We start from the raw sequence: 14,033 nt of genomic DNA, 5'->3' as shown, positions 1-14,033 counted from the left end.
CAACTGCTGAGTCAGCCAATCACAGCCTGCCAGCTCGACTAGAGCTCAGACAGCATCTTTCAACAACAAACCAAGACATGGACAGTTCAGTAATATTGCTCCATTCAGATATCTGGCACTGTTCAGATAAACTATAAGCAGCTCTGACAAGTAAAAAAAGTTATTGAGTACGTCATATAAACATCTGAACAACCGAAGCGCATATATATTGTGAGCCAGCTCACAGGTTCACCAGCAGGAGGCGTTCATGGCGGGCTAGGAACGAGCCCAGAGGTGTTGCATATAAGAGAATGATAGACCTGTGGTCAGCGTACTTGCCTGCCATGACGTCAAGGAGTTAACGGGTAAATAAGCTGCAGGTGTGGTCAGGTAGGGGATCAAGGTTGTACCATGGTTAATTCTCATTAGCCTTAATTGGCCCGCACCTGTAGCCTGTAACCGTCCAATTACCAGATGATCCAGCACCCTTTAAAAGAAAGCCTTCACAGCCAGTCAAGGTTGGCTTCCAACCAGTGAGCAGTGTGAGCTTATCTACAACCAAGAACGGGAATATAAAACAGAAGCTAAAAAAACTGTCTTTGCGACTGAAATCTTCTTTTCTGGGTCGGCGCTGTTGGAAGGGAATACAGCAATGGCGAAAGAGACGCAGCTGGTTTTCACATGCTGGAGACAAGCTGAAGCCAACAAACAACCTGGTGAAACCCAGGAACCAATTAATTCAACTGGACGTGGTTAACTGTCCAGTTAGTTTACATTGTTGTTGTGTTTTTTTTGCTATACAAATCCTGTTTGAACTGTTTATTTTCTTTACATCTCAACTTGCAACCAGGATGGTATTTTCTTTTGTGAAGTAAGCGAGCAAGTTTATTTCTTTTGCTTTTGTGAAGTTTAATAAACAAACTTGGATTGGAAACTACTGTCTGCTTCGTCTGTGTGCACCCACACGCCCACAATATATATATATATATATATATATATATATATATATATATATATATATATATATATATATATATATATATATGTATGTGTGTATATATATATATATATATATATATATATATATATATATATATATATATATATATATATATCAATACCAGTCAAAAGTTTGAGTACACTTCCTGGAAACTAGTTTTTTTTTCTTAATTGACAATGTTTTACGTCGTATACGTTTCTGTAAATGCTTGAAAATGAAAACGCATGTTACAATATACAAAACAAAACATAAGGAGTATCAAAGCAATGTTCAAGAAAATTGAAAATTGTCTCTAAATCTTGGATTCCTCAAAATAGCCACCCTTTGCCTTAATAACAGCCTCACAAACACGAGGCATTCGGTTAACAAGTTTCAGCAGGAAATCACCCGACATGTCTTCCCAGCTCTTCTGCAGCAATTCCCAGAGATGTAGGGCACTTGTGGGTAGCTTTGCTTTGACTCTTCTGTCCAGTTCGTCCCATAGAAGTTCTGTGGGATTGAGGTCTGGAGACTGGGCAGGCCAGGTCATTAGATTGAGTTGTCCTTCACTTTCCTTCTTCGCCAGATAGTTCTTGCACAACTTTGAGGTGTGTTTCGGGTCATTATCTTGCTGAAGAATTAAGGACTGCCCAACTAGCCGTAATCCTGGTGGAATGGCATGCCTCTGAAGTATGCTATGATAGCCATGCTGGTTGAGCTTGCCATGGACTTGGTAAAGATCGCCAACTCTGTCACTAGCAAAGGAACCCCAGACCACGACACTGCCTCCTCCATGCTTGACAGTGGGAACCACACATGCAGAACTCATGCGCTCACCCTCTCTGCGTCTTACAAATACTCTGCGGTTGGACCCATATATTTCAAATTTTGACTCATCGGTCCATAAGACCGACTTCCACTCCTCAAACATCCAGTTTCTGTGTTTTTTGGCCCTCTTATTCTGCACTCTTAACAATGGTTTCTTTGCAGCAATTCTTCCAGTTAGGCCAGCTTCACGCAATCTCCTCTGAACAGTTGATGTTGAAACATCTGTACTTCTAGTAGCATTTAGCTGAGCTTGTATTTCAGGGGCAGTTAATCGCCAGTTTCGCAGACTTGTGACTTGAATGAACTTGTTCTCTGATTCTGAGGTCACCCTTGGCCTGCCTGACCTTGTTCGGTCCTCATGAGTGCCAGTTTCTTCAAGTCGTTTGATGGTCTTGGCCACAGCAGTTACAGACACTTGCAAAGTTCTTGCGATTTGTCTAAAAGATTGACCTTCATTTCTTAAAGTAATTACAGACTCTTTTTTTCTTTGCTTAACTGAGCGTATTTTGCCATTTTCTGCTCCCTTACATTCAGGAATGACAAACTTGTGCCTATGCTACCTATATTTATAGTAATCATGGACCCTCACCTGTTAACAATAATTGGTGACAAAAGGTTAATTAGGTAACATGCTAGTTAACTCAGAGAACATCTAACAAAGACACTTTTATACTTAGGCCAGTGTTCTAACACCATGTTATACACATTTCAGACTTTTAACTGACTGAAATCCCCTTGCTTTGGGTGACCATTTCATTGAAATTGACAAGATTTACATTTTCATTTAAAAATAAAAATTTTGAATATAATTCACTTATGATTATCAGCTTATATAACTACACGTATCATATAATGAAATATTAAGTGTTTATAGACAAGTTTATACAGTTAAAAGCATAGATAATCATGAAAAACCTGGTTTCAAGCAGGTGTACTCAAACTTTTGACTGGTACTATATATATATATATATATATATATATATATATATATATAATATATTTGTGAAGATAAGGACGGTGACGCCGTTAAGAAATGGCGTCGCGGGAAGAAAAACTGCATACCCCAGAAAGCCCAGGGTTCTTGACTTTCCTCTAAGTAATAGTAAGTACGAGACTTCTCAGTGGTAGTCAGTCTTTCAGAGCACAGCTTTGTGTGTTTATTCTCGGGTTGAGATAGCTTTTGTTTTGTTTATACAAAGTGCAGCTGTATGTGTTTATCCTCTTGTTGAGGCGGCTTTTTGTTTGCTCCGATTTATTTTTATCTGTTTATGTTTTGCTACAACGAACTGTGTTACTGCCGGTTATTGGTAGTGTAAAATACTCAGCGAGCGCTTAGTTGACGCAGAGAGAGAACAGGTTATGCTGAAGTATTAAAGTGCTGTGCAGGCGCAGCGAGACAGCAGCGTGTGAGAGAGGTGCTTTATTCGACCAGGACACGGGACGCTGGGAATTAAAAAGTGTTTTATTTATTGTTTCGGGACTGTTCTGTTCATACCGCGCCATTCCACAGGGTTTCCATTACTTCACTGTTTTGCCAAGGAGGCCAGCTTCATTCTACAGACATTCTGGAACTCGTCAGTGGTGGCAGCTTCCCCATAACCACTTGTAAGTGTGTATGCCCCTGGATCATTCCAGCAAGGGAAGTTTTGGTTGTCTGTTTGTCTATGTTCCAGGAGATTATCCAAGGAGAGCTGACACCCAACTTACCTGTATTCCTGGACCACTCCAGCAGATGGAACCTGTGCCCAACTTACCTGTGCTCCGGGATCACTCCAGCAGAGGAAGCCTGCACCAAACTTACTCGTGGTTCCAGCTCACTCCAGCAGAGGGAGTTTCTACTCTACTCACCTGTGGTTCCAGCTCACTCCAGCAGAGGGAGTTTCTACTCTACTCACCTGTGGTTCCAGCTCACTCCAGCAGAGGGCGTTTTACTATACTTACCTGTGTTTCCAGCTCACTCCAGCAGAGGGCGTTTTACTATACTTACCTGTGGTTCCAGCTCAGTACAGCAGAGGGAGCTTCTACTCAACTTACCTGTGGTTCCGGCTCACTCCAGCAGAGGGAGCTTCTACTTACTCTACCTGTGTTCCTGGTTTACTCCACTCTTGAACACCTTTTTAACACTTGTAGTAAAATAACCAAGTGTATTACTAACAAAGACTACAGCAGCGTGGACCTGAAAGAATAGAGAGGGCTGAAGAAGTGAGTTAGTTAGTGGCCCGCACAGGGCGTAGAGAATTTAATAAGTCAAAAGTCTGTTTAAATATTGTAAATAAAGATTACTCACCTGACTACTGAGTCTGTCCATTGTCTAAAATAGGAAGAAAACGCCGGAGACTAACGGCACCACACTACCACTCGTTCACAATATGTATATATGAACATTTATTTTACAAATCAAAACAAGAAAATGTAAATAAACATCTGAACAGACATCGGTTTACAACATACATATTCATAAAACTGAAACGATAGCAATACATTTTTAACTTTTCAACAGAAATCGGTTTATTATCAAAAGCAACTGATCAATGTAGATAAATAAACTTAGAAAACTTTTTACAGAAGCGCAGCAGCACAAGTTATAAAAAAGTCCATTTTTTTTTTCATTTTTTCTGCCTTTTTTGGACAAAAGGGTATTTATTTACCTTGAGTCTAGGCTGTTCACAATCAACACAGAATGTGCTTCACACACCCTTTCTGCACAGGGCACAGTTGAAGTTTTTAATTTTTTTGGCATTTACCAACCTGGCGTCTTTTGCGGCTCTCAGCGGTGTTGCCAGCTTCAGCTGTGGGCAATCTCCCTCTGTTCCAAATGCTTCTTGCGAAGTTCCTGTGCTAACTGTAAAATATATTCTCTCCTTGGTAAACTCTTCTCCGTGCATTCCTTGTAAAGTACCCAGGAGTTGATGGCTGCTAGGTTCAATACATTGCAAAACACCTGAACAGTTACAGGCCACCGGCAGGAGCCAGCTTCCACGGAATACTTCTGTGCCATCTGATCCAAAATATCAACTCCATATTTTGTTGCGTTATAAAACTCAACTGCATTTTTTTTTCACTAGTCCTGATAGTAATTGACTGCTGAAGTGTGCTGAGTCACTTCCATTGCTTTCCATACCTCATTCATCTCCGGAATCATCGTCAGGTACGGTCCATAAAACCTGCAAGCACTGCACAGCAATTATGCGTCTTCGTTGACTCATTTTTCTCTTTTTATTATTTGCATGGAAGTAACATATATGAAAGACTATCCTCTTGTGTAAACTCTCATGTATCCTCTCGTGAAACTGTGGAAGACTAATTAATTCTTCAGGGTAGCCTCTGACCTTTACAGTAACCTGGGGAACGAATAAGTCGCATACAAAGTGGCACCTACCAAAAAAGCGCACCTGGCAAGGAGACGCAGCGTTTGAAAAGGCTGATTGAAAAACAATAGACTGTCAGTCATTCACTCAAGCAGAGAGTAGAGACTAATCTAATTACATCTAAACACACTGCAGACTGGTAAATAAAAATAATAAACTAGAATACCGTTCTGTATACTCAAAATACAATTGTTTTCTGTGTGGCCGTCAATGTGACTGCTCCCGGGGCTTTTAGGTATAATGTAATAAAACTCCTTTATTTCTGCATTCCCGTGTTTCATGCTTTGTGAGAATATTTAAGACATACGCACAGATAGGTACATAAACGTGCAGCCCCGTATGTGTTGCACGAGTGGAGAAATTGTAAAACCAAAAACTGACAAAATGACAGCCACGGGGCTTCTAGAACATATCAATCCTAAAACATTACACAAAAGAACAAGGGTTAAAAATGTTATTTCACAAAAGTGAAAACTGTGATGTAAGAAATATTATAAATATTAGATTGTTTCCATCTGCCAAAGGGCTGAGTTTAAGCCATTAGAAATCAAGTAGTCTTTGATTCTCATGCTTTGTGAGAATATTTAAGACATACACACAGAAAGGTACATAAACGTGCAGCCCCGTATGTGTTGCACAAGTGGAGAAAATTACATTTTAAAACCAAAAGCTGACAAAATGACAGCTGCGGGGCTTCTAGAACATATCAATCCTAAAATATTACACAAAAAAGCAATGGTTAGACATTTAAAAATGTTATTTCACAAAAGTGAAAACTCATTGTAACAGGACGAGGAGCCCTGTACATATATTTGTTTGTTTATTTATTTATAGAACGGGGTACCCTCCGCCCCTGGGCAGTTTTATTGTTTTGCATTTGTTTTACTGTTGTAGTATTATTATTATTATTATTATTATTATTATTATTATTATTATTATTGTATTTGTTTGTGTTATGATTTATTTATTGTATATATGACGGCAAAGTGCCGTTAGTTATTGTTTTGTTTAGCAGCGTGGACGGGAAGCCCCGTCCACATTAGAAAACTCGTGTAGAATGTGACCGAGGGATTAATTAATAATTGATAGGTAGTTAATCCGTCGGTCACTAATATAAAAGCCTGAAGCTCTCGGCACTCGAGGTGGGGTGTTCGAGAGGAAGAGCAAGAGAGGAGAGTAAAAATAAAAGAAAGAAAAGAAAAACGAAACAAAACTTAAAGGAACCTTGAAGGCTACTGCCCAGCCGGACCTTAAAGGACCTGTATTGTTTAGTTGTTTTGTGATCGTGATTTTGTTATTGTTTAAATCTTTTATTTCGCTCTGTGAGCAAAGTGTTTTTGTTTAAATAGTTTATTTATTTTTGTTTGAAAGTAAACGGCACCGCAGCGCCTTTTGCCTGCAGTACCTGGTGTCATTTGTTTCCGTTCCTGCATCTGACCTGATGTCATCACAACGTCATCCTGTCACACTGATGTAAAAATATTATAAATATTAGATTGGTTCCATCTGCCAAGGGGCTGAGTTTAAGCTGAGTTTAATTATTATTATTATTATTTATTTCTTAGCAGACGCCCTTATCCAGGGCGACTTACAAATGTTACAAGATATCACATTATTTTTTACATACAATTACCCATTTATACAGTTGGGTTTTTACTGGAGCAATCTAGGTAAAGTACCTTGTTCAAGGGTACAGCAGCAGTGTCCCCTACCAGGGATTGAACCCACGACCCTCCGGTCAAGAGTCCAGAGCCCTAACCACTACTCCACACTGCTGCCTATTAGAAATCAAGTCTTTGATTCCATTGAAGCAGTACTGTAAACCCCAGTAAGGATTGCATTCTGGCCAAACTATTTTTTCCAACTTACAGGGGGCCAAGTATATCAAAATGGAAGGAAGTCAATTAATTATACGATGAGATAAATGTACTGTACTGGAATCACATGTACTAGTGCCAATTATAGACACAAAACACGGACAATGTTATTTGTGTAGCACTCCTTTTATAGAGTGTGTGTTGTCGTCACTTATATATCTTTAGATAAACAAACATACAAAAAGCAGGAACAGATTTTAATCGATAGGGAATAACAGGAATACTTTTAGTAAATACTGCAGGACAGTTTCCTGTCATAGGAAGGTTGCATGGTTTTAAGAGCACTGGTAATTAATAATAGCTGTTGTTTGTCAGTGCCTTACATAGTGAATTACTGTTTGAAACTAACAGTTTAAAAATGAAAGCAAATTCATTTAGAGTTTTCAATGGTAAGATTGACGGTACCTGCTTAATTTAGCTGTACACATGTTAAATTAGAAACACTAAAGGCATTAATCATATTTTCTTTTCTGCAATTTAGGTGCTGGGGATCAGAATTTGTTTACTTCCCTCTACCACTCACTGGCACAGCAGCTTCCACGGGAGCCGATGGAATGGAGGAGGTTTGTGAGATTGTGTTTTGCCTATAATTAGGGCTTGAAGCTTTCGATTTTAACCAATAACTGAAAAACACCCCTGAAGACCTATTTAGAATTTTTTTTTTTAAACTGATATTTTGCTAATATATATTTTTCATAAAGAAAATGGCTTTCAGAAGGCGGGCAGTGTGCAAAGACATTGCAAAGACATTGCCACTGTGTGCATTTGAGTGGCGTTTATTTTTTATAACTGAAAATAACCGATTTTGTCAAATAAACTCAACAAAAAATAAAAATCGAAATTCAAGCCCTAATTCTAATTAAATGAATGTACATAGATCTCATTGCATATTATTTATTTTATTTATTGTTATTTATTGTATTTGTATAGCGCCTTTCATACCATGGTATCTCAAAGCGCTTTACGGAAAGTATGCATCATCATCATCAAAAAACAAAAAAAATAAACAGTAAAACCACAAAATGAACAACATACAATTCTATTAATAGTAGCAATAAATAACATAGTAAATAATAAAAACACAAGAAATAAGTAAAAAATACAAGAAAATAAAGAAGAACATAAGAAAGTTCACAAATGAGAGGAGGTCATTTGGCCCATCTGGTTGTTAGTAGCTTATTGATCCAAAAACTAAAACCCAAAAGTAATTACTAAAGCTAAGGTTTACAATTTTAGAAAAGCAAACTATGAAGGTATGAAACAGAGACTAACAGAAGTAGATTGGAGTAAAATAGAGAAAACATCCACAGAAAAAGGATGGCTGTTTTTTTAAAAATGTAGTACTAGAGGTGCAAAACAATTACATCCCAAAAGTAGACAAATCTAAATCTATAACAAAATGGCCAAAATGGTTTAATAGATCAATTAAAAAAAATATTCAGCGGAAAAAAAAGCACTTTACAGAGCGTTTAAAAGGGACCAAAAACAAAGTACACAGAAAGAGTACTTGGAACTGCAAACACAAGTCAAAAAGGAAGTTAGAAAGGCCAAGAGAGAGATAGAAATCAGTATTGCTAAGGAGGCTAAAACCAATTCTAAAATGTTTTTCCAGTATTATAACAGCGAGAGAACATTCAAAGAGGAGGTTGAATGTCTAAGAGACACAAATGGCAAAATCATAGATGAAATGAAAGAAGTTATTTACAAACCGCTAACCAAAATCATGTAACAGTCTCTTGACACAGGGGTTGTACCGACAGACTGGAAAATTGCAAACGTAATACCGATCCACAAAAAGGGGGACAAAACCAAACCAGGTAACCACAGACCAATAAGCCTGACTTATATTATATGTAAACTTATGGAAACTATAATAAGATCCAAATTGGAACATTACCTACACTACAGGTCATAAGTTTTAGAACACCTCTGACTCTCAGAAACTTGTCTTCTGATTCTGTTGTGGTTTTGGGTCTGCCAGACCTCTTCCTGTCAGAGTTTCCTCCAGTTTCCAAGTGCCTTTTGATGGTGTAGGAAACTGTACTCACTGACACCTTGGCTTTCTTTGCAATTTCTCTAAAGGAAATACCTACACTTTTAAGGGTTATAATGGTCTGTCTGTCTTCCTTTGTTAATTGCACTTTTCTTGCCATTGTGAGAGCAATATACTACTTCCTGCAGTACAATACTGTCCAAATAATGCTTAAGAGGGTGTAGTAACACAGTCTGTTCCAACACTGCTTTTATACAGACAGAGGGTTTGTAAGTAATCAACAAAAGTTGGGACACCTGTAGGAATTGTTAGCATCAACTTTCAAGGCTTAATTTACTTCCATTGCTGCAGAACAGCTGTAAGTTGTTAACCCATTACTTGTTTCCTGAAAAAGGCCTTTTTGTGTAACTCTGAAATGTACATTATTTTTCAGTTTTTGGTAACCTAACCTTTTTTTTTAACCTCTGGCAGTTTACCGCTTACCTTTGTACCATTTCAGGTTATTCACTGGACTTGAACTGCTTAATTGCTTAAATTTCAATAAAAACTGGAAAAATGGGGGTGTTCTAAAAACTTTTGACCGGTAGTGTATAGGGTTGGAACAATAATCGATTATCGTGATATTATCGATAATGTTTTTGCATCGATAATTGTATTGCGTTGAAAAATAATTATCGATAATCATTTTATCGTCCGTTACCCACTATGATATGCTTGTGTGTAACAGTAACTCTGCATTGAAGCATTAAGACAGGACTTAACTGTCTGCATGAGACGCAACACGTGATCTGTGCGCGCTGCGTAGTGGGAAGTTGTAACATGTGACGTAAGATTCACGGAGTAAAGGCAAACGTTTGAGCTAATGGCGATGGCAACTGCAGAAACTACGAAACCTTCCGAAAAGATTTTAGAAAAAAGAAACAGCATCAGTCCTGTGTGGCAGTTTTTTGGAGTGACAGAAAGTGATCCGCAAGGTAATAAGCCCGTCTGTAGGCAGTATGGAAAAGCTGATATTTTTTAATCGCAATTTATAATTTGTTTGTTTGGTTTTTTTTAAACACTTTTTTAAATAAGTAGCCTATATTTCAAAAGTTTAAAAGCTACCAAAGATTTGGTTATATTTAGGGGTCTACTTAAATCGCGGTAAATTTACGTATTTTTCACGGGTATGTTGCGGAATAAAATTAGGATTTCGAGGTCATTTCGCGGACCTGTTTAAACATTAAATAAACCCAAGTAGACAGTATTTCAGAACACTATCAAGCCTAAAAATAGTGGTACTTGCTTCATTTCTAAAACAGAGTGCTGGCATTTGTTAAAGGCGAGTATGCAGCATCACCTGCAGTTGACTTGCCCATACATTGAGACTGCGCGTTCTGCATCCACTGAATTGCTGGAAGTTAAGGCAAAGCTTTGTCAAGTTATACAGATGTGGAAATCGATTAGAAACAGCCCAAAAACTCGGTTACACAAGGGCATCTGGCATACTTTAATAAAGGCAATGTATGCAGCACGTTCGTTGTCATGTTATTTGTCCCATCCAATCATTTATTTTATTAGTACCGAGTCAAAACAAAGAAGACGTGGCTATTCGGGTCTAAAATTCCAACTGTATGTAAGCAGCAGGTTGAAGCGAGGTGGCTGTGCTGGATCGTTTTAGTACTGATTTAACTTGCAGACAGGAATACTTCTTGTCTGTGCAGACTTTCCAGTTTGGTTTCTGAAAGCTGTTTATTTTACGTTCTGTTCAGCAGCCTCTGAAGTAGCCGTTTGTTTAATGCGTGATTTTGAAGCTATATAGCGATCGATCGTACTTTCTCCAAATTCACATTAAGATATGGAAAACAATTACCTCAGTCTGCATGTAGTTTCTTTGTGAAATATCTTTAAACGATCATCAGCCGAAATATACTTTGCTTTTTTTGTCGTCCATATCTACTATTTTCCCTCCAATGCTGAAAACTAGATTTTAGCAACCTAAATGAAAACAATGCAGCACCTTTGTCCCGCCCTCTCCTGCACAGTACAGATCACATAAAATCAGTAAAGACGCACTGATAGGCTGAAAACTTTGTCATTTGAATAGTAAACAAGAACGTTAACTGCTTTGGAGAAATTATTTTGTAAATGTTACTTGTGGACATTTTTTTTTTTTTTTGCTTAAGTGCAATGCACACGGGACGACGAAGGAATAAAAATGGGCTATCTACAGAAGGAAGATACATAGTTTGCATCGCTTGTGTTGTGCAGTAGTTCATTTAAACAAGTTTTCTTTTTTTTTCCTCACCGTACTTGTTTGTATGCATTGGCCCCTAAGAGGTGAATTTTGCGGTGACCCCTCAATTTCACGATTTCCGCGAAATCGCGAATTAGGTAGGTCCCTAGTTATATTATTTGTGCTTTTTTGTAACCAACCATTGTTTCATAACTTTTATTAAAGATGCTGGTTTTATTTCTTCTAAACTCGTAGAGGCAGTTGTCATATATAGCTTTAAATTTGATAAATTCCAAGACATTTTACATGTTATTTTTTCAGCCGATAATCATGATTATCGTGATAATTTACAGCCGATAATCGATAACTGAAAATGTCATTATCGTCCAACCCTAGTAGTGTATATGGTAACAATATCCTGGGAGACAGTCAGCATGGTTTTAGGAAAGGGAGATCGTGTCTAACTAACCTGTTTGATTTTTTTGAGGATGCAACATCGACAATGGATAATTGCAAAGTATACGACATGGTTTCTTTAGATTTCCAGAAAGCTTTTGACAAAGTCCCGCATAAAAAATTAATTCTCAAACTGAATGCAGTAGGGATTCAAGGAAATGCATGCACATGGATTAGGGAGTGGTTAACATGTAGAAAACAGAAAGTACTGATTAGAGGAGAAACCTCAAAGTGGAGCGAGGTAACCAGTGGTGTACCACAGCGATCAGTATTAGGTCCTCTGCTATTCCTAATCTATAATTATGATATAGATTGTGGTACAGTTAGCAAACTTGTTAAATTTGCAGACGACACAAAAATAGGAGGAGTGGCAAACACTGTAGAAGCAGCAAAGGTCATTCAAAATGATCTAGACAGCATTCAGAACTGGGCAGACACATGGCAAATAACATTCAATAGAGAAAAGTGTAAAGTACTGCACGCAGGCAATAAAAATGTGCATTATAGATATCATATGGCAGATACTGAAATTGAAGAAGGGATCTATGAAAAAGACCTAGGAGTTTTTGTTGACTCAGAAATGTCTTTATCTAGACAGTGTGGGGAAGCTATAAAAAAGATTCTCTGATATATTGTGAGAAGTGTTGAATTTAAATCAAGGGAAGTAATGTTAAAACTTTACAATGCATTAGTAAGACCTCACCTAGAATATTGTGTTCAGTTCTTGTCACCTCATTACAAAGAGGATATTGCTGCTCTAGAAAGAGTGCAAAGAAGAGCAACCAGAATTATCGCAGGTTTGAAAAGCATGTTGTATGCAGACAGGCTAAAAGAATTGAATCTATTCATTCTTGAATAAAGAAGATCCGGTGATCTGTTTCAAGCATTCAAAATCCTAAAAGGTATTGACAATATCGACCCAGGGGACATTTTTGAAAGTGCCTCCTATTTTCTTTTCTGAATGCCCCTTTATCTTATCTCCATTTGTGACCCCTGATCCTTGTTTCTTTTTTCAGGTCAAAAAAGTCCCCTGGGACGACGCTGTCAATACCTTGATAGATACAATACAAAATTTAGGAGATAAAAATAGGTACCAGCAACTTTATATCTAAGTTAGGTTAAAAAAGCTAATCTATAAAAGTGAGTCTTTATTCTTGATTTAAAAATACAGTGAAGCAGCATCACTAATAGAGGGAGGCAAATAGTTCCACAGTCTGGGTGCATTAAAGCTAAATGCACTTTCTCCTTTCCTTTCCTTTTCAATTTTACATTTGGGAGGCACAAAAGTCCAGCGTTAGCCGACCTTAATGTGTGCAGAGGTTTATGGGGGGAAACCCTGTTTTTGCTATAGGTGTAACTCCGTAGCCAAACATTGTATCACTGTTTGTACCACACTGTCTTTAAAGTGCTATAAAAAATGTATTTGTGACAGTAGAGTGAATTATGGCAGGACGGTAATCCTGCCATAGTTATGGTTGCAATGTTCTTTCCATTATAAGCCTCTATTTTGTGCAGCTCCAAAAGTGGGATTAAGTTCAATCAATCTGCCTGCCGTTTTGGATTTCAGGTCTGATTGGTAGGCTGAATTTTTTCTACAACTTTTGTGTTATTCTGTACGGTAGTTTTTGACGGTAGTTTGGTGTCGAGAGAGTGTTTTTTATATTCACCTGCAGGTGAAAAACTACTGGACAGTTACTACTCCCATTTAGCAAGTTACTGCTTCTAAGTAGTCTTTAGTGCCTTTTGTGGGTGGGGAGGTTTAAAAATGTGTATTTTAATATAAAAAAGTACTTTTAAAAACGAATGTTACGCACACACGCAGTTGTAGGATTTGGTAACTGTTTTTGTGTAGTTCTGACTGGACCTGTAACAATACAGTCACTTAGGAACGCTCTTCAGTTTGAACTTTAGCTCCCAGAATGCATACCAAACGGCTGAAAATACCAAAGACTGTGTACCAGAGCAGCTATAAATAATGGCAAAACATTTCAAATAGGCCTAAAACTATTATTTACATTGCATTAGGCTTACAAAAATAGTAAACACTCACCCATATAACCACAAAAGCCAGAAGAACTTCCAAAGAAATAATTTGTTTATTTCTAATGTAAAACAAATAGCTATGCACTTTGATGCTCTAGTGTAAATAGAATGTTTACAATTAAAAAATATCTATCTCAATTAGCTGTCTGTGACAGAGATCGAATGATTCTTGGTGTTAGATCTCCCTCCTGACCTGTGAGGGCGCTGTGTAAAAGGAAGAGTACCCTTAACTAAATTGCAATGACAATTTATTCCTTGGGTTAGGTGGAAGTCGGTCATCTAGAAAAGGGGCGGG

At 37.8% G+C, this 14,033-nt stretch overlaps 1 protein-coding gene across 2 annotated transcripts in view; it reads left to right on the top strand.

Annotated features, from left to right (window-relative positions):
- The window catches only part of LOC117406015 (trafficking protein particle complex subunit 10-like), a 168,556-nt gene that overhangs the window by 16,533 nt on the left and 137,990 nt on the right, over positions 1 to 14,033 (top strand). For both annotated transcript variants that reach the window (XM_059029751.1, XM_034009655.3), the window contains exon 2: positions 7,513 to 7,594. In XM_059029751.1, coding sequence (XP_058885734.1) covers positions 7,513 to 7,594 — 82 coding nt within the window. The remainder of the gene's footprint in view (positions 1 to 7,512; positions 7,595 to 14,033) is intronic.

The sequence above is a fragment of the Acipenser ruthenus genome, chromosome 9, assembly GCF_902713425.1.
Source record: "Acipenser ruthenus chromosome 9, fAciRut3.2 maternal haplotype, whole genome shotgun sequence".
Lineage (NCBI taxonomy): Eukaryota > Metazoa > Chordata > Actinopteri > Acipenseriformes > Acipenseridae > Acipenser > Acipenser ruthenus.
This window is presented reverse-complemented; position numbering and strand designations above follow the sequence as displayed.